General features: G+C 48.0%; 3 protein-coding genes and 1 pseudogene across 4 annotated transcripts; 2 read left to right on the forward strand and 2 right to left on the reverse strand.

Annotated features, from left to right (window-relative positions):
- Positions 1-882: 882 nt before the first annotated feature.
- LOC120690783 (reactive oxygen species modulator 1-like) lies at positions 883-3,958 on the forward strand. Its single transcript, XM_039973590.1, has 3 exons — positions 883-1,073; positions 3,213-3,250; positions 3,637-3,958. The coding sequence occupies exons 1-3, from the start codon at positions 998-1,000 to the stop codon at positions 3,748-3,750; spliced, it is 228 nt and encodes a 75-aa protein (XP_039829524.1). The 5' UTR covers positions 883-997; the 3' UTR covers positions 3,751-3,958.
- Positions 3,959-4,178: 220 nt separating this feature from the next.
- Positions 4,179-6,750, reverse strand: LOC120690782. Its single transcript, XM_039973589.1, has 3 exons — positions 5,815-6,750; positions 5,358-5,524; positions 4,179-4,559 (listed from the first exon to the last, which is right to left on the reverse strand). The coding sequence occupies exons 1-3, from the start codon at positions 6,724-6,726 to the stop codon at positions 4,352-4,354; spliced, it is 1,287 nt and encodes a 428-aa protein (XP_039829523.1). The 5' UTR covers positions 6,727-6,750; the 3' UTR covers positions 4,179-4,351.
- A 931-nt stretch (positions 6,751-7,681) lies between these two features.
- LOC120690948 (CDT1-like protein b) lies at positions 7,682-11,954 on the forward strand. 2 transcript variants are annotated; one of them, XM_039973879.1, is made up of 8 exons: positions 7,682-7,881; positions 8,640-8,998; positions 9,093-9,212; positions 9,304-9,532; positions 9,717-10,388; positions 11,000-11,198; positions 11,291-11,381; positions 11,513-11,954. In XM_039973879.1, the coding sequence occupies exons 2-8, from the start codon at positions 8,655-8,657 to the stop codon at positions 11,568-11,570; spliced, it is 1,713 nt and encodes a 570-aa protein (XP_039829813.1). In that variant the 5' UTR covers positions 7,682-7,881; positions 8,640-8,654; the 3' UTR covers positions 11,571-11,954. The 2 variants fall into 2 exon arrangements, with proteins under 2 accessions (XP_039829813.1, XP_039829814.1); XM_039973880.1 differs by having other exon boundaries at positions 7,687-7,881; positions 9,738-10,388; positions 11,513-11,894.
- An 83-nt stretch (positions 11,955-12,037) lies between these two features.
- LOC120688850 lies at positions 12,038-15,888 on the reverse strand (annotated as a pseudogene).
- Positions 15,889-16,492: the final 604 nt, after the last annotated feature.

Below are 16,492 nucleotides of genomic sequence, written 5' to 3' on the forward strand. Positions count from 1 at the left end.
ACGAATACAAGGAAACATGATCATCTCTATGATTGCCTCTAGGGCATATTTCCAACACGCGGCCGCCGCTGCTCCGCTGCCGCCCGCGGGGCTTGCTCCGCCGCCGGAAGCAGAGGCCAGGTGAGCGCGGTGCTCCGCCATCCAGGCGTGCGCGGTCGGCTGCACCACCGGGGTACCTTGCGCTGCCACCCGAGGGCCAGCGCAAGCACAACGCGGGTCCATCGCCGAGGGAGAGCGTCTGATTTTTGGGGTCCGTCCGACGGCCGGCTGGAGCGGAGCGTCCGACGCGTTTCCAAGGACTAATAATACAGCCAACAAGCTGGCTGCAAGGATTCTTACCGTCTTCTCTCAGCTCACTTGTATAATAGTTAGCTCTTCATAATTATACATGACTCACTTATCTCTCTCACATATTTTCTTGGTTCTTGTGCCCAAGCCGGCTGTAAGCTTACAGTCCGCTTCTCCTCTCTTCTCTCCTCCACCTCATCATTTAGCCGGTTTACCGCCAACTATAATACTTGCTCTTACCAAAAAAATATCTTGTGCTTTAACAAATTCTTGGGTCACAATTAACCCACACTATTACTTCTAATCCAAGAAAACTTCACCATTACCACGGTGTTACGTGTTGAAGAGTGTCAGCCGATTCAATTTCTTGCGACTTCAGATCATCAGATGGATCGAAAGCCGCCCGTTACGTGAATCGGACGGCTTATACTAGGCCTTTGGTTGATCTGCTTGATTCTCCTACATCCCTACGGCAGCCCGGCCCAAGTCCTATCCGACGAAGTAAACACGAGGCCAACCCGGCCGGAAAAGACTTGCGCGAGACGCCGCGACCGCGACCCGGCCCATAATTCCATAAACACGCGCTGCGACTGCGAACGGGCGACCTGGATTATCCACGCAAGAAAAAAAAAGAATTCCGCGACGAAGGCAGCAAGAGCCAAGAGGTGGACGAGAGCGCGGCGGCGGCGGCGGCGGACGAGAGGAGGTGATGGCGAGGACCGACAGCTGCCTGGCGCGCGTGGGCGCCGGAGCCGCCATCGGTGGCGCGGTCGGCGGAGCCGTCGGTAAGCCCCCTTCATCCCTAAAACCTTAAACCCTAGCCCTCTATCAATCCGCGCGAAGTGGTCCGGGTTTGCCCGTGGTTTTTGCGGTAGGTTGAGGTGGATTAGTGTGCGATTCGAGGGATCTTCTCGCGCTAGCTGCTGATCCGTGGTTTGCCTGGTTAGTTGGGGCCTGGGGGGCTCTGCGGCCTCAGATGTGCGAGCCACGCAGGTTTGGGACGAGTTCCAAGTTTAGGTAGCAGGTTTCTGGAGGCTGAAGTACTAGACGATGCGTCCTGATCGATGCTCTAGTTGGGGTTTGTTTGCCCAATCACGTGTGCTTTAAGGGTTGTTGCTCGTTTGGTGAATCTCTGCTGCTGGTTGTTAGGGCTTGGGATGAAAAACGTAAGATTTTCTATTTGCTTTTGACTGAATGACTTCTAGTGTCAAAAGCCGTTCAATGCACTGTGGAATGTACTCCGTCCCCATTAGTATAATTGGATTTTGGTTTTGTTTGCTGATTTGGACTTCTTATTGGAAAGATGACAACGATTTGCGATTGTTTGTGTCGGTACCCTGCAACTGGGGTACCCACTCCTACTGTGCCAAGACTCGCGTAGTTATCCGTAACTACGCCCTAAGGAGCTGAGCAGCCGGACCCCTGGGGTCCGACTCCATCTCACCGGACCAACGGTCCCGGACCCGCTTCCCGCTCGGGGACGGGTCCGGTGTCACCACGTGTCCTAGAGGTGGAAATGCTTAGTACCTGTGGCCGCGGACCCAGACCCCCGCAGGTGGGTCCGGGACCTCCACGTGCCATCCGGACCCCCGCAGGTGGGTCCGGGACCTCCACGTGCCATCCGGACTCCCGCAGATGGGTCCTGGACCTCCACGTGCCTATCCGGACCCCCGTGAGCTCTCGGCTCAGCTAGCTGCTCGGGAGGGGTCCGGAGCCGCCACGTGTCACGCGGGCGCGGGCGCAAGCCTTCCGCTGGAAGCTCCCTCACCCACCCGCATTAAGTGCGAGTGGTTGAGGTGGGCTCTACTGCCTCTGGGCACGGGGCAGCTTTTGTCAGTCCACACTATGGATCGCCAATTACCGACGCAGCTCGTCATTTACCAAGACAAGCATTAAAGACTCAGCGCCGTGCGCATGCGCGACGAGTCATGATGACCAGCTACTGACTGGAGCAACAGTGCACACTGCTACAGTGGACTGAATCAGTAGTTCGGCGCTTCATCATGACCTCGACGCGCGGCTGCAGAGGCTAGACTCTACTCTGACAGGACAGCTCAAGACCATCCCTGGTCAGAAGCTACGCACGGAAGCCGACGACAAGATCTCCGGATCTGAGGCATTGAAGGCCAAAGTGTAGTTTATAATACATCGCCGGGTCCACATGTCGGGGCCCCGCTCAGTGTACGTGCTACCCTTGGACATATAAAAGGGAGAGCACACCCGCTAGAACACAAGATCCTCAGACTCTCTCAAGACCCAGCTAGAGAGCGCAAGCAATACAACACACAGTGGACGTAGGGTATTACGCTCCGGCGGCCCGAACCACTCTAAACCAGCTGTGTTCATCGCGTTCTTGAGTGAGATCGAACTAAGACTAGCTAACCCCCGAGTTCACACCCTCTGGGCTAGGGCGGGTGCCTTCCGCCACCCGGCTGTGGTTTGCAGCACCACGACAGTTTGTATGTCCAACTTATTGGTATCTTGAAAAGTTATAGTTCCACCTGGTGGTTTTGTACTTTCCTCTGTTGAAAAGGGTTGGATATGGTCGTTGTTGTATTAGGCTACTAGTCTCTGGCATTCTTACTTATATAGTTATTGCTTTTGGGCATTGTATATGGCAGAAAAGACTCTCCACTGGAAAGTATTACTTTTTAGGCATGTTTTTACAGCGGTAGGTGTGTGCTTCTACCGTTGGTAGCTAGCATGCTTGGCTTATTTGCTTCTTCTGGGAAACAACTCTGATACAACTGTTCAACTCAAGATGTAGCTCTAATGGAAAGTTGCTTGTAACTAGTTCTCAAGCCCACGTGCTTCCTAGGATATGAATATCACAAAAATAAATGGCATTTTGTTTCCTTCTTTCTGCTGCTATAGGATATGAGTACCAAGTTCATAATTGGCATGTTTTCCTTCTTTCTGTGCAGGTGCTTGCTATGGAACTTTTGAGGCATTCAGATACAAGGTATGCATATATTGTTTGCTTTCTTATGTTCAAAATTGCTTTGTGGTAGTGCTTTTATTTGATTCCCTTTTCGTATTTGATTATTTGGTTTTATGGCATTCTTGATGAGCAACACATAAATTATTAGATATCGATGTATGAAAACAGTAGAAACAAAATAAATTCTTTTAAGAAGCAAAATGTGCTACATATCTTGGTGGTACTGATGTTTTGTTGAGATTTAAGCCATGATTGTCCATTCAAGATTTAAGCCATGTTTTGCTACTATATGGCATAATGTAGCTTTTGTTCATTTAACTGACAAGGGAAAACATAACTTAATGCAACTTTATAGTTATTTCTGGAGTTATTATGGCTGCTTATCAGTGTGTTATTCTGTTTCACAGATCCCTGGGTTGCTAAAGATCAGATACATTGGACAGACCACTGTGGGCAGCGCAGCAATTTTTGGGCTTTTCTTGGGGGCTGGCAGCTTGATTCACTGTGGAAAATCCTACTAGTTTGTGTCATCCTTTTTGTGAAAAAAATACTCAGTTGATGGGCTTCCCTGGGTGGCCTCAGAGGACGACTGTGAAAACATTTGTTCAATGCTTATGTGCAATTTAACAGCAAATAGCTCAGGGTGGAAAGAACAATCATGTTATTTGATACGCTGGTCCTAGTTTTGGTGTGGAAATAAAATCCATGTTCATCTGTACTCTTGAATCATGAATTGCTGGATGCATCTAGGGTCAGATGTTCTTATACAATCTATATGAATGTTTTACTTGACAAGGTACCAAAAGTAGCTTAACACGTCTTCACTGACAGCTACAACGCTATTCGTGGAGACGTGGAGTGGTAGCGTTTGACGCAACATACTAAAACATAATTAGCTACTCTGAAGGATGATTAGTTGTCTAGCTTGTTTTTTTGGGAGCTTGTCCAGTGAGCTGAAATTATCACGTACGAGTATGATTGTTATGTCATGCATTCAGCCGTAGCGCTCCGAATATAGCACAACTAAAATGACTACAACTTGGTAGATTCATGTTCCAGAGGGGCAGAATTACAATGCTTCGATATCAAACACCTATACCTTAGTTTTTGCCCACCTGTCTGTTACAGACCTATCAATGCCCGAGGTCTGTGCTCGATGGTTAGCAAAAGCATACCAGACTGTGAAACAGCCCTTACAAACCCCATGTTGGCAGTCAAAGTTGGAGCGCGCCAATGGTCACCTGTACCAAAAACAATTTTGTTCTTCATTGCGAGCTTTCTTGTGGTTGGAAGATCCATCATACGTGTTGAAGGATTGTCTGGGATAATACTGCAGGCCCAAAAGCGTTGGTCAGTATTCTGTAAGATACTGGTTGCAGGTTGGAAAAAACGAATTCAAGGCCATTTGCAAGCAAAGAAAACATAGGATATGATAATAGTGACGTATCGAAAATACTAGAGTTTCTATTCCAGCACCTGTCTAGTATGGACAGGAAAATATTAGTTGAGTCAGAGAACAAAATATTTGTGCAGATGAAGAGGGCAGGTGAAACAGGTAGCTAACAGCCGCAGCATGTTTCATTCCAAGTTATTAGAAGCTAAAGCAGTTTTCAATTATCTACCAATTTAGCAAACCAAGTGTAACAACATAGATGTCATCGCGAGTTTTACCAATTTATGTTGAGGTCCATTAGGCTAGCAAGTTACGACAAAAATTTTACTTGGCAGCCAGTAAAGTTTGCCCACAACTCCACAAAATTCAAGGGTGAAATGACAAATCATTGAGTACTTTTACTTCTAATAACAATCTTGGAGTACCCCAGTGCATCTACATATTATTCAATATATAAAGATCAGAAGAACAAAGAAAATCATCTGACAGCTACAATTGGGCACTAAATGCACCACAAATGAAATCCACATAAAGATAGGAAACGAGCAAAAATCTGCCTCACAAACTTGATAATGTATTATTTCTCAAAGGGAAACCTGATGATGGGTTATGACTTAAGTGCTGTATGCAATATTATAGTAACAGAAGAATCATGTTCAAAATAAAGATGAGGGTTACTGGTGGCACAAAATACTGGGCCTTGAATAACCAAATTAGCTTTGTAACAGAACTTACGTGAGTTGTTTCAGTAAGTGTCTTGCTCTGATTTTCTCCTCAGGCCCACCACACATCGAAACAATTTCTTTGAACTCTGAGTTGACAGATTCACATATGATACATTGCTTACCCTCAACTGCGTTACCCAGCTCTAGGAGTATTGGAAACTGCAGTTCGGATTGTGCCTACAAGCAAGCATGAAATGATTCAAAGATACGATCTCCTGCATGAGATTCTTTTGTAAGCGCACAGTTCTCTAGTATAGTAATTCACTCTTTCTGTTACCATTTATCAATTTGGACTGCAGAAAAATATATTTCTGAAGATTCAAGTAAGTCTTTGGTGTGGGCTTCCTTATACAAATTGCAACGAAACACAATTAAATCCATGTAGTTGTTTACAGTTAACAACAACATTTAGAACTGGGGAACGAAATACTAGCTTCTAGACTGTAGAACGAACATTTCCAAATGACCTGATCCATGACGAACTTGTAGTTGCACTTGAACCTTGCCCTGGTCACTGCCTCCGGCGCAGCCATCAGCTTCCCCACCCCACCATTGCTGATCCCTGACACTATAGCAACCAGGGCCGTGGTGTCCAAATTCATCAACTCCCTCGATTCCCTCCACATCTTCCCCACGAAGGTACCAAACGCTCCCTCAAAACCCAAAGGCACCTCCTCATCAGGACTTCCCTCAGCCACTGTGGCCTCCGGAGGCAGCAAAACCTCGGCAGGACCCTCCACGACATCAATCTCGAACGCCCTGAAGCTCCTCATCTCCTCACTCATGTTGAAGCTGACGGCAACCCACCCTTCCTCATCCTCGTCCTCGGAAACGCCGACGAACTCCGCGAGCAAGTCGGTCTCCACGGCCCCGAATCCCTCCGCGAGCCCCAGCGCGATGTCCGCGCCGACACCGCGGGAGAAGACGAGGAGCAGCTTCTCGGGTCGCGTAGCGGGCGGCGCGCCGCGCGCGGCGTCCAGCACCGCCGCGACGCGGGCGCGAATCCCCCCGCGCGGGACCCAGGCGAGCCTGGCGGGGTTGCTCGCGGAGACGAGCGCCCACGCGGGCCGGCCGCGGAAGGCGCAGGCGAAGTCGACGCCCGGGAGCGCCGAGAGCCGAGACGGGCTCCGCACGGCCGGGTGGGTGAGGAGGAGGTGGAGCGCCGCGAGGTGGGGCAGGTTGGAGGAGAGCGGCGTCGCGGGGTCCGGGTGGGCCGAGGCGAGGAAGCCCAGCTCGGCGGTGACGAGGCGGAGGAGGGAGCGGAGCGCGGGCTGGCGCGGCAGGTCCGGCGAAGCCGCGAGGCGGCCGTTCAGCGCGCCGCACCGCGCCCGCGCGAGCTCCAGCTCGGAGTCGGCGGCGCACGGTTGTGGAGCATCCATTCTCGGTGGTCGCTGCGATTCGGGTTCGGGGAAAAAACCGGCTTGCATTTTACTGATTCATATAAAGTATTACACATACATCCTTGCAAAGACATTCCTGGATAAAAAGAAATTTACATACTGGTCCTTGCAAAGACTTCCCGTTCGCCACCACCACCAGGAACCAGGGAACGGAGCCACCACTCGACATTGGAACGGACGCCGAGCTTGCAGCTTGAGGCCGAATCCCACCTCAACGAAGCAACATATGGTTTTGAAGCCACATCGATCGGCACATAACTAGATGTGCACCTTGACCGCTGAACGCCCGGGGCCAAAGCTGGCCAGTAATCTTCGCCAAGAGTATGGGATCGGACGCCAGAAGCACCGTCGACGACCCCGAAACACCCGGCGACAAAGCAACCCTAGCGGAAAGCAACCAACTCGATTTCTCGAGCAAGGAGAAGACAAATCACCAACCCGGCTGCACGAGTAGGTGTATTACATACCTCACAAGGTAATCGTCAGTGAAGATTGCACGGCGGCCGTCCACTCTGGCGCCGTCACCCTCGCCAGAAGTACCTCGGAGGGACAAAAGAACCGATGGGAGTCTCATCCCACCGGAAACCCTAGACTACAGAACCTACCTAAACTATAGTATATCTACGCGACCGGCCGCCGATTAACCAACCCCTCCACCTCCGACGCCGGCGAGGGCATCAGATTTGGAGGCGGAGGTCGAATCGGCGGCGGATCTGATTTCCGCCCTGGTGTCGCCTCGGTTTACTGTGCGGAGGGGATAGAAGACTCAACAGCACATTCTTTTTCCGGGTTCGGGAGTTGGGGGGAGAAACGAGAGCTAGAGGTTCGTGGGTTGGATTGGGCCGGCCCAGATGGAGCAGAACGTGTGGGCTGAAAGCGGAAAGCACACTGGCGTATAAAAACGGCCACAAATATAGCCGTTGGGTTGGGCTCGACCTGGGTGTTGGCGTTCGCTTTTTTGCTCCGCCATTTTGGCTTCCTCTTCGCCAATCCGCTCCCCCCACCTCTCTCAAGTCTCCACAACGGCACGCTCCCCCCTCCGCCGCCGCCCAACTCCCGCGGCGAATCCTGCGCCCGAAGCGCCACACTCCTCTGGATCTGAGACGCCGAGCGCACCGCGAGCTCTAGCCGGAGGTAAATTTCTGGGATCTAGTCCTCTGTTTGCTTGTGCTTCGTGAATTCTGCGACGCTTTCGTTCGGTGTCCCAGTCGGATTCGCTCTCCGGCGTGGTGTCAGTTTTGCCTCCGCAGTCGCCTGCCATTGGTTCAAGTGGCGCAGTGATTTCTGGTCAGCAGGCGTGCTGTGTCCTGTCCTAGTGGAACGTCTCGGGTTTAGCGGAATTCGTGAGCAGTTTCACTCAATTGTTTTTAAGTTACTATGCTAAATTGTTTCCACACGTTTTTTGGAATTAGTTTTGCGGGTCGAGAAGGTAGAATTTCATATTTTATTTTAGCACACTTCATAGTACAGTAGTAGATTATAGATATCTCTGTCCAGTATCTGTTTTTCCCTGACCCTGAGGCTTATGGTGTGGTATTTATAATTTGAGATAGCTCGCATCCTGCAATGTTCTTTTCACTAAATTCCTGTGGATACAAAACTCTGGATTTGTCTTCAACAGATTGGTCTATATTTCCATGAGTAGAAAATTTGTGATTTCTATCTTCTGTAATAAACAGTTTTTATTGGAGTGGCGGTGATTAGATGGTTGTCAAATACCTTGGTGGTGTTACTAGGGGGGATATAGGTATGAGTATGATCATACAAGTGGATGTTTGCTACCCGGGCGTTCTATCATACTACTGTCTGCAGTTCACCCATGTCCTTCTATGCATTTTGCATTTGTGTTCGATTTAGTTTGGAGCATATAACTTATGATCCCATTATTGTAGTGTTTGGAGCTGAAAATGAGTGAGGGGAATACTACTCAGCTTGACCTTGAGAAAGGATTGCCTCAGATTTCTAATGATAATGATTCAAGTAGCCCTTCAATAATACACAAGATGGAAGCTGACACAGAAGATTCTGGAACCAAAATTGAATCACCCACTCCAGAGAAGCTTGAATCTAGAAGCAAAGGGGTTGTTGTGAGTTCACTAGCAAGGAATTTGCTTGCAGAGAGGTACAAAGACAGATTTGCAAACCAGCTGGGGGAAGATGAGGATGACACAGATGATGAAGACTATAATGACAGTCTTTCACCTGGTGTTAGCCAACCTCTAATTTCAGGAAGCATTGAACTCCTTGAGAAGTGAGCCATTTTATTTTTTTTATCTCAATATATCATGCATATCATATCTCAGGAATCTGATTTTTCACCTTGTCTTTCTTATTCACAATGGCAGACACAAGGATTTGCTGAATTTTTTCAATAGAATGGAAAGTTCTATAAGGTTGCTATGGTTACGAAAGAAAATGACTACATTTAAGAATATTGCCACCCAGGTGGAAGTACTCACAAAGAGGTACCAATCACAATGAAACCATCTGTATGGATTATTATTATTTTTATTTACTTTTTTGTTGCAATTGGATGGTAATCTTTCTGCATTACAGGACATTCTCATACAGTCATTTGGCCCAGATGAAGCATTTATTTCCAGAAGCAATCCAGATAAAGAGGATACTCTTACATGATGAGAAAAGCTTATGCATGTATCCTGATATGGAAATCACACTTGTCATGGATGTTGTGGAATGTACAAGTTCAGATCAGTCTCCATCAATGGCAATTTGCGAGGCGTTTTACTCAAAGCTTTTGAATTTTTTGGATGCTCATCATAAGGTACTAAACTTGATTTGGTTTGGCCTTGATCAGGTGATTGTTGATTAATAGAGTTTCACTGTACAATATTTTCTTAGTTTGACCTCAACTGAAATTCTTTCATCCCAAGTGAGCCTGTATGGACCTTTTTAAGGTGTTATATTATATTAGTCGTCAGACCATGATAATTTACTCGGCATTTTAGTTGCGTTTGCTGTGTATGCAGGGTACAGATATTCCTGAGGCAATCCTACCAGAACCCTTTAATTCAAGGTCAAGGGAGAAGTTATATCTTCAGGCACCTGATGGACATGCTGCTGAGCCACCTCTGCAGGGCACCACTGAGGATGGATTGTCACATGCTTCCCACTTCCCACAAACTTTTCAAAAACTCATGTCACAGAAAATTGTTGCTGATGCAACAGAAAAGACTCAGTTGCTATCTGATCCAGAAGAACTGAGCTCTGTGCGTGCTTGTGCTTATGATACGGAAGGGACAAACAGAAGCCCTAAAAAGCAAGACACACACGCTCCAGTTCCAGTGAACTCTGAAATTTCTGCTACTCCAAGCCGCCATTTGATCTCTTGTTGTCAAGAGAGTACACCAAAACAAGGGACCTCAGAATCATCATTTTTGGCTGGAACACCAGCAATGCAGACACCAAAAAGGCCGTTGCCGACTTCACTTGAGAAACTTGAGACCACATGTGGACACATTTCTGAACCACGTTCAACCAGTTCAGCCCGCAGATCACTGAATACATCGTTAAAATTTGAAGGAGGAAGCCTGTCTTATCACGATGGAATGGAACATGAGGCTACAGCTAAAAAGGGTGTGTTCTCAGAAGATTCATTTAGTTCCAACAAGTCAGTAGAGGTACTGATCTGATTTCTATCCATCAGATAGAATTGTATTTGTTTTATATGGATTAGCACATAACTAAATGCTGGAGGACTACATATGCTGTAGTCAATAACATAAGTTAGATAACAAAATCCTTGTGCTTGGATTCTTATTTCTAGAAAAAAAAAGACTAATGTGCAATGGAGCAACTGTGGACACTGGACAGCTCCTTCAGCATTCAATTGTGTGATTTTCATCATAGGATTGGTAAACAGCGTTGATGTGGGTTGTGTCAAATAGACTTAGAACTACCTTCATCTAGTATTCAGGAAACAGGTATACGTGTCCGTTCAATAATACATAGAATATTGATAGTGCAGTAGTTGATGCTTGGAACTTATCCATCGATAGTTTAGTCAGATAGAATGACCTTTCCTGTACAAATGCACTATAAAATAATGTACTCCTATTTTAAAGGTATGTCATGGTGTATGACTAATAGATGTCTTCCTCCTGCTGTTTCTACTTTCTTAGTTTTTTTCTTGTAACAGTAGGGGGACTTGAAGAGTTTTACCTATCAAATAAAAAAAGACTTGAATAACTCTAAGCTAATTCATTTCTTTGATGTAACTTTTTCCCTGCAGGAAAATGATCTTATCTCCTTTACTTATAAAGACAAAACAAATCAAATAGACCCAGTGGAAACCCAGGAAAAGATAGCTTCGCTTCGTAGCACATTTGACATAGTCTGTGATATTTCTCGTTCTACCAAGAATTCGCTAATCACTAAACAGGAACTTTTCCACTACATTCTTGCCAACAACTTGGAGATAGAAGAGACAGGTAATGATGAATTGATTGTCAATGTAACAGCTGCAAATTACACTTGATATTTCCTGAGCTATGCTGATTATGTGTTATCCTTTCCACTCCAGGGGAGATAGAAGAGCAGCTGCATATTTTAGAGGATCTGGCTCCCCACTGGATATCTAAGAAGGTGATAAATGGAGGAGAAATACTTTACAGGCAAGTTTCGTGAGCGTCCCTTTTTGTTTGCATATGTCCTTGAGCTGTATCATTCGGTATTACTAGCAAGCATACTTTTTTTTTAGAGATTTTCAAGGGAATACTGACAGCTATGTTCTTTTCCTTGGCAGTATCGTACCTATACCAGATCAGAGTTCAGTTCGGGCAAGGCTTGTAGAAGCTGTATGAGATAGCTGCGATCGGTTCAAAGCTGAAGAAAATCCACCTGCTACTACTATGTAGGTACCACTAAATGAGACCCATCGAGCAGCCCCAATGCCCCATTAGCCAATTTACTATCATGGAATCCTCTGGATTGCTCTTGTCTGATTCGACTTCAATTGAGTAGCAACAGAAGCAGATGGAGTTCCTCAGTGCAATATGTGTTCTTGTTGACCCTTAAAAAATGCTAAAATTTTATGATGCTTGAATAGTTGAATTCACAGCTGAGTGTAATTTGGCTTTCAGATTTGGTGCATCCCAGATTCCCAGTGTCCGCGTAGTTGCTAGCTTCATTAGTGTTCACTATACTCTGCATGCTCTATTTATTCCATATACAATAATGATATGTCATATAATACACTAGTGCAGGGCAATGAGCCAATTGACCTGTATCCTCTAATCATACGTACATAGCATGTGCCAAATGCCAAATGCCAAATGAAGAGCAGACAACCATCTCAGACTCACTCCTCAGACCAGGTGATGTCCACCATGCCGACGCTCTGGTCGAGCCCCAGGGCGTCCCAGACCGCCGGCGAGGCGTCGACGATGTTGTTGTCGCAGGGCGGCTCGAAGTTGTGCTCGTCGTTGCAGCCGTGCACGGAGTCGCACTCGTCCACCACCTTGGCGTACACGGAGTTGCCATTCGCAGAGATCTTGATGCGGTGGCCGCAGCGCGCCATGTTGCTGAACCACCCCACTCCGACGGGCCGCCGCCGTCCTTGCCCTTCTCGAAGCTGTTGAGCGTCAGCACGCCCTTGGTGCTCGCGGTCACCGGCGGCGAGCACCGGTACTGCGGGTACATCTTGCCGTCCTCGCAGCAGTCCGGGTCGTTGCTCTTCTCGCAGTTGCCGGACTGGCCGGGGAGGTAGCCACTGGCGCGGCACACGCCGAGGCCGGCGGCGAGGCGAAGAGAGGACACCATGTGGGACGCGGAGAGCGCGACCAGGAGGAACATCGCCATGGTGGCTGCAGCTCTGGCAGTGACCATCTTTTTGATTCCCTGAAAAATGAAATGCTTAAACTCTCTCTGTTTTTGTGCTATGCCCTGTGCTCTGGTTTGCTTGCTGCTTTGAGATTAGTCGTGCATGGGATTATATACTGGTCTTTCCGCTCGTTACATTCGTATGAACTTGCGCGGATGCACATGACGTACCGAATGGTTTGAATTGACGTACCCGAGACGGCAATCCGGCCACCTAGTTGTTTTTCTCCGTGCCGTATGTATGGTTTGAACTCGCTTGACGTGAACACGTTGAGAGGATTTGTTCTACACAGCAGCGTGGGGGATCCGCAAAGGTTAATTTCATATTCAAATTGGTAAATCGAAAATCTCGAAGAATTTTGGAGTTGCGGCTTTTTGTCCAACACAACCCAATCCACGCATTTTGTTCTACACAGCAACCTGGGACTGGGATGTACATAGGCTACATGATAATAACAAGCTGCTCCTCACCATGCTGTAGAACAATTTCTGTTCGGCCCTTCTAGTTGCATCGGCACATGCAGTGTCTAATTGACTAATTCTCCGGAGCCCATTTTACACTCCGGACAGGCCGCGTGTGGTTTTTAAACCTTGCTACGCGGCGCAACATTTCACTTCTCAACCGTCAACTATGAAAACAACTTTTTTAACATTAACTTAAATTGTGGTTTGATGACATGGCATTAACTTAAGTGGAGAAAAGTTTGCTTTTAACTTCGTCTGCGGAGCTTATAGGTCATGCAAACGTATATATACGCGTGTGTGATCATCACGTGTGCATACAGCACAAAGCATGCATGCATGCGGTGGCGCGCGCGCGTACGTGCGTGCAGTCGCGCACAGTGCATGCATGTGACCGACAAGCTTGCTGGGTCTTTGCACTTTCACAGATCACTTCTACTTGTAGCTCGTGATGAGGACGACGTACGGTTGCAGGGCCGCGTGATGATGCATGATGTCATGAAGACGCGATTGACGAAGGTGGCCCGCGCCGCGTTCCATTTACACACACAAGATACTGGTCCGGACCCGGCCGTCCTGCATGGAGTCCGTGTCCGTCTCGTCTACGGTATAGAACGCGTACGCGTACGTACTACTCCGTAGAGTATATAACTGCGCGGCCTCGCGGTGCGGACGCGCGTCATGTCTCAGCCGGCTCGGCCCCCCCACTCGACGCGCGCCACTGATCTCTTCTCGCGTACCGCGCACGCAAGACAGACAGACAGTGTCTCCGATCGGACTGCCACTCCAATCCTCGCCTCGCCTGCAGAACCACCGCTTGTCTGCTTGCAATGCATCATCGTAGCTACTTTGATTAGTACCACACCGAGAAGATCGAGCGACAAACGCGGGTTCATCTACGCGCCGCTCCGGACATCCCTCGCCGGGCAATGTGGCGGTGCCCAGTCATCCCCAGCCTTGGGGGCAAAGGTGCTGGCTCGGCGGGGAGGGATCCGACATCTTCGGCTCACTGCAGCAAAGGCTGGTGTGACGGTCCTGACCGTAAATCCGGTGTGACGGTTTCGATCGTAAATCTGGTGTGACGGTCCTGATCGTAAATCCGGCCGCTGTACGCGGAAGGTGGCTCGCTCCGTCAAGGGCTCGCTCTCAATCGAACCACCACCTTTTGTTTCTTTTTATTGCTCGCCATGGCGCCACACAGACGTATTAGAGCAGTCATTTCAACAGAAAATAATAGACTTACTATGATAGTGTGCTAATAATAACCCCCTTAAGAACATGTAGAATGAGCCCTGTTTTTCGAATGATTTCTCACAATCTTAGATGTATCTTCCCAAACAGAAGCTAGACCACCTCACAAACTTGTTATCTTTCAAGCAAATAGGCAAAATCTTTTTTGTATATCATGCCTTGACGTCACGTGTTAGCATGTGATAATTTTTTTATCCTGTGTCACATTTGATTTCAAATTAATATGTAAAACTATTTATGCCACATATATCCCATAACACGTCAGGAAAAAACCCAAAGTTTTGAAGATAGCTTTGTAAAGGACTAAAATACTATCTTATCTCCCTTGCCACGTCTCCACATTGACAAAAAATAACATTATAAAATTCTGCAAAATTTGAAAATAAAAAAGTTCAACTGATGATGGCTGGAAAATGAATGATATCATAGTCTTTTCGCTGAACATATGTCAAAAAGAAACACAAAGTTTTAAAGATAGCTTTGTAAAGAACTACAATACTATCTTATCTCCCTTTCCACATCTCCACATTGACAAAAAAATACCATTATAAAATTCCGCAAATTTTGGAAATAAAAAAGTTTAACTGTTGATGGCTGAAAAATGAATGATATCATAGTCTTCTGAACATAGTACAGATGCAGACACTTATATACATGCACGCACTCACCGTTACGAATACAATCACGCAGCCCTACCCCTACGAGTATCTCCGAGAGATTGAGCTGAATGCGAGCACGTATGTTGAGTCGAGAACTCGATCTTATGGGGGGCAGATCAATCACACATGAAACCTTACTAGCTAAGTTACACTTAATACACATTGATTTTAAGGGCTAGAAATGTGCCTGGTAGAAAGGAAGCACGGTACCTTCCAAAATTTGACAAATGTCTTGCCATTCTTTTAAAAAATATACTATACCTTTTATTCCATATAGTATCATGCTATACAGGATAATGCAATGAGCCACGACTACTAATCTCTCTATCCATACAAGGCATGTACGTACCATACTGTGCAGAGACCAGACACAACTATCAAATGACACTCACTCCTCAGACCAGGTGATGTCCACCATGCTGACGCTCTGGTCGAGCCCCAGGGCGTCCCAGACCGCCGGCGAGGCGTCGACGATGTTGTTGTCGCAGGGCGGCTCGAAGTTGTGCTCGTCGTCGCAGCCGTGCACGGAGTCGCACTCGTCCACCACCTTGGCGTACACAGAGTTGCCATTCGCAGAGATCTTGATGCGGTGGCCGCAGCGCGCCATGTTGCTGAACCACCCCGTGGACAGCGCCACCACCTTCTCCTCGTCGCTGTGGTAGGTGTTGTCGCACTCCGACGGGCCGCCGCCGTCCTTGCCCTTCTCGAAGCTGTTGAGCGTCAGCACGGCCTTGGTGCTCGCGGTCACCGGCGGCGAGCACCGGTACTGCGGGTACTTCTTGCCGTCCTCGCAGCAGTCCGGGTCGTTGCTCTTCTCGCAGTTGCCGGACCTGCCCGGGAGGTAGCCGCTGGCGCGGCACACGCCAAGGCGGAGGGAGAACACACCATGTGGGAGCGCGGAGAGCACGATCAGGAGGAAGGTCGCCATGGTGGCTACAGCTCTGGCTGTGGCCATCTTTGCTTCCCTAAAAAATGAAATGATCAAGCTCTCTCTGTTTCTCTTATTTCCTGTGCTCTGGTTTGCTTGATGCTTTGAGATTATTCGTGCATGAGATTATATAGTGGACTTTCCTCTTGTTACATTAGTATGAACTTGCGTTGATGCACATGACGTACCGAATGGTTTGGTGGATGTGATTACCCGAGACGGCAATCCGGCCACCACCTAGTCGTTTTCTCCGTGCCGTATGAAATGGTTTGGTGGATGTGATTACCCGAGATGGCTAATTACATGCATGCTGCATCTTGTCTTTGACCGGTGATCTGTGAAACCCCAGCAGATATTCACGCAAACGTACGTATATTCACGCATGTGTGTGATCATGCATCACGTGTGCAGACAGCACAAAGCATGCATGCATGCGTTGGCGCACGCGCGCGTACGTGTCCGCGGCTACGGTCTAGAACGCGTACGCAGATGAGTATATAACCACGCGGTGCCGACGCGCGCTGATCATCTCAGCTGGCTCCTGCTAGCTAGCTAGCCCCCGCCCGACGCCCGCCACTGATCTCTTCGCGTACCGCGCACGCAA

Source organism: Panicum virgatum, chromosome 9N, assembly GCF_016808335.1.
Source record: "Panicum virgatum strain AP13 chromosome 9N, P.virgatum_v5, whole genome shotgun sequence".
In the NCBI taxonomy this organism is placed as follows: domain Eukaryota; kingdom Viridiplantae; phylum Streptophyta; class Magnoliopsida; order Poales; family Poaceae; genus Panicum; species Panicum virgatum.

Bases quoted from the DNA above. Each gene is read 5' to 3' on its own strand.
- LOC120690783 (XM_039973590.1), top strand. From the start codon at position 998: ATGGCGAGGACCGACAGCTGCCTGGCGCGCGTGGGCGCCGGAGCCGCC. The intron at 1,074-3,212 runs GTAAGCCCCCTT...CTTTCTGTGCAG, and splicing joins CGCGGTCGGCGGAGCCGTCG to GTGCTTGCTATGGAACTTTT. The intron at 3,251-3,636 runs GTATGCATATAT...TCTGTTTCACAG, and splicing joins TTGAGGCATTCAGATACAAG to ATCCCTGGGTTGCTAAAGAT.
- LOC120690782 (XM_039973589.1), bottom strand. From the start codon at position 6,726: ATGGATGCTCCACAACCGTGCGCCGCCGACTCCGAGCTGGAGCTCGCG. The intron at 5,525-5,814 runs GTCATTTGGAAA...GCTTGCTTGTAG, and splicing joins ACAAGTTCGTCATGGATCAG to GCACAATCCGAACTGCAGTT. The intron at 4,560-5,357 runs GTAAGTTCTGTT...TTGGGCCTGCAG, and splicing joins CACTTACTGAAACAACTCAC to TATTATCCCAGACAATCCTT.
- LOC120690948 (XM_039973879.1), top strand. From the start codon at position 8,655: ATGAGTGAGGGGAATACTACTCAGCTTGACCTTGAGAAAGGATTGCCT. The intron at 10,389-10,999 runs GTACTGATCTGA...TTTTCCCTGCAG, and splicing joins GTTCCAACAAGTCAGTAGAG to GAAAATGATCTTATCTCCTT. The intron at 11,382-11,512 runs GCAAGTTTCGTG...TTTCCTTGGCAG, and splicing joins GGAGGAGAAATACTTTACAG to TATCGTACCTATACCAGATC.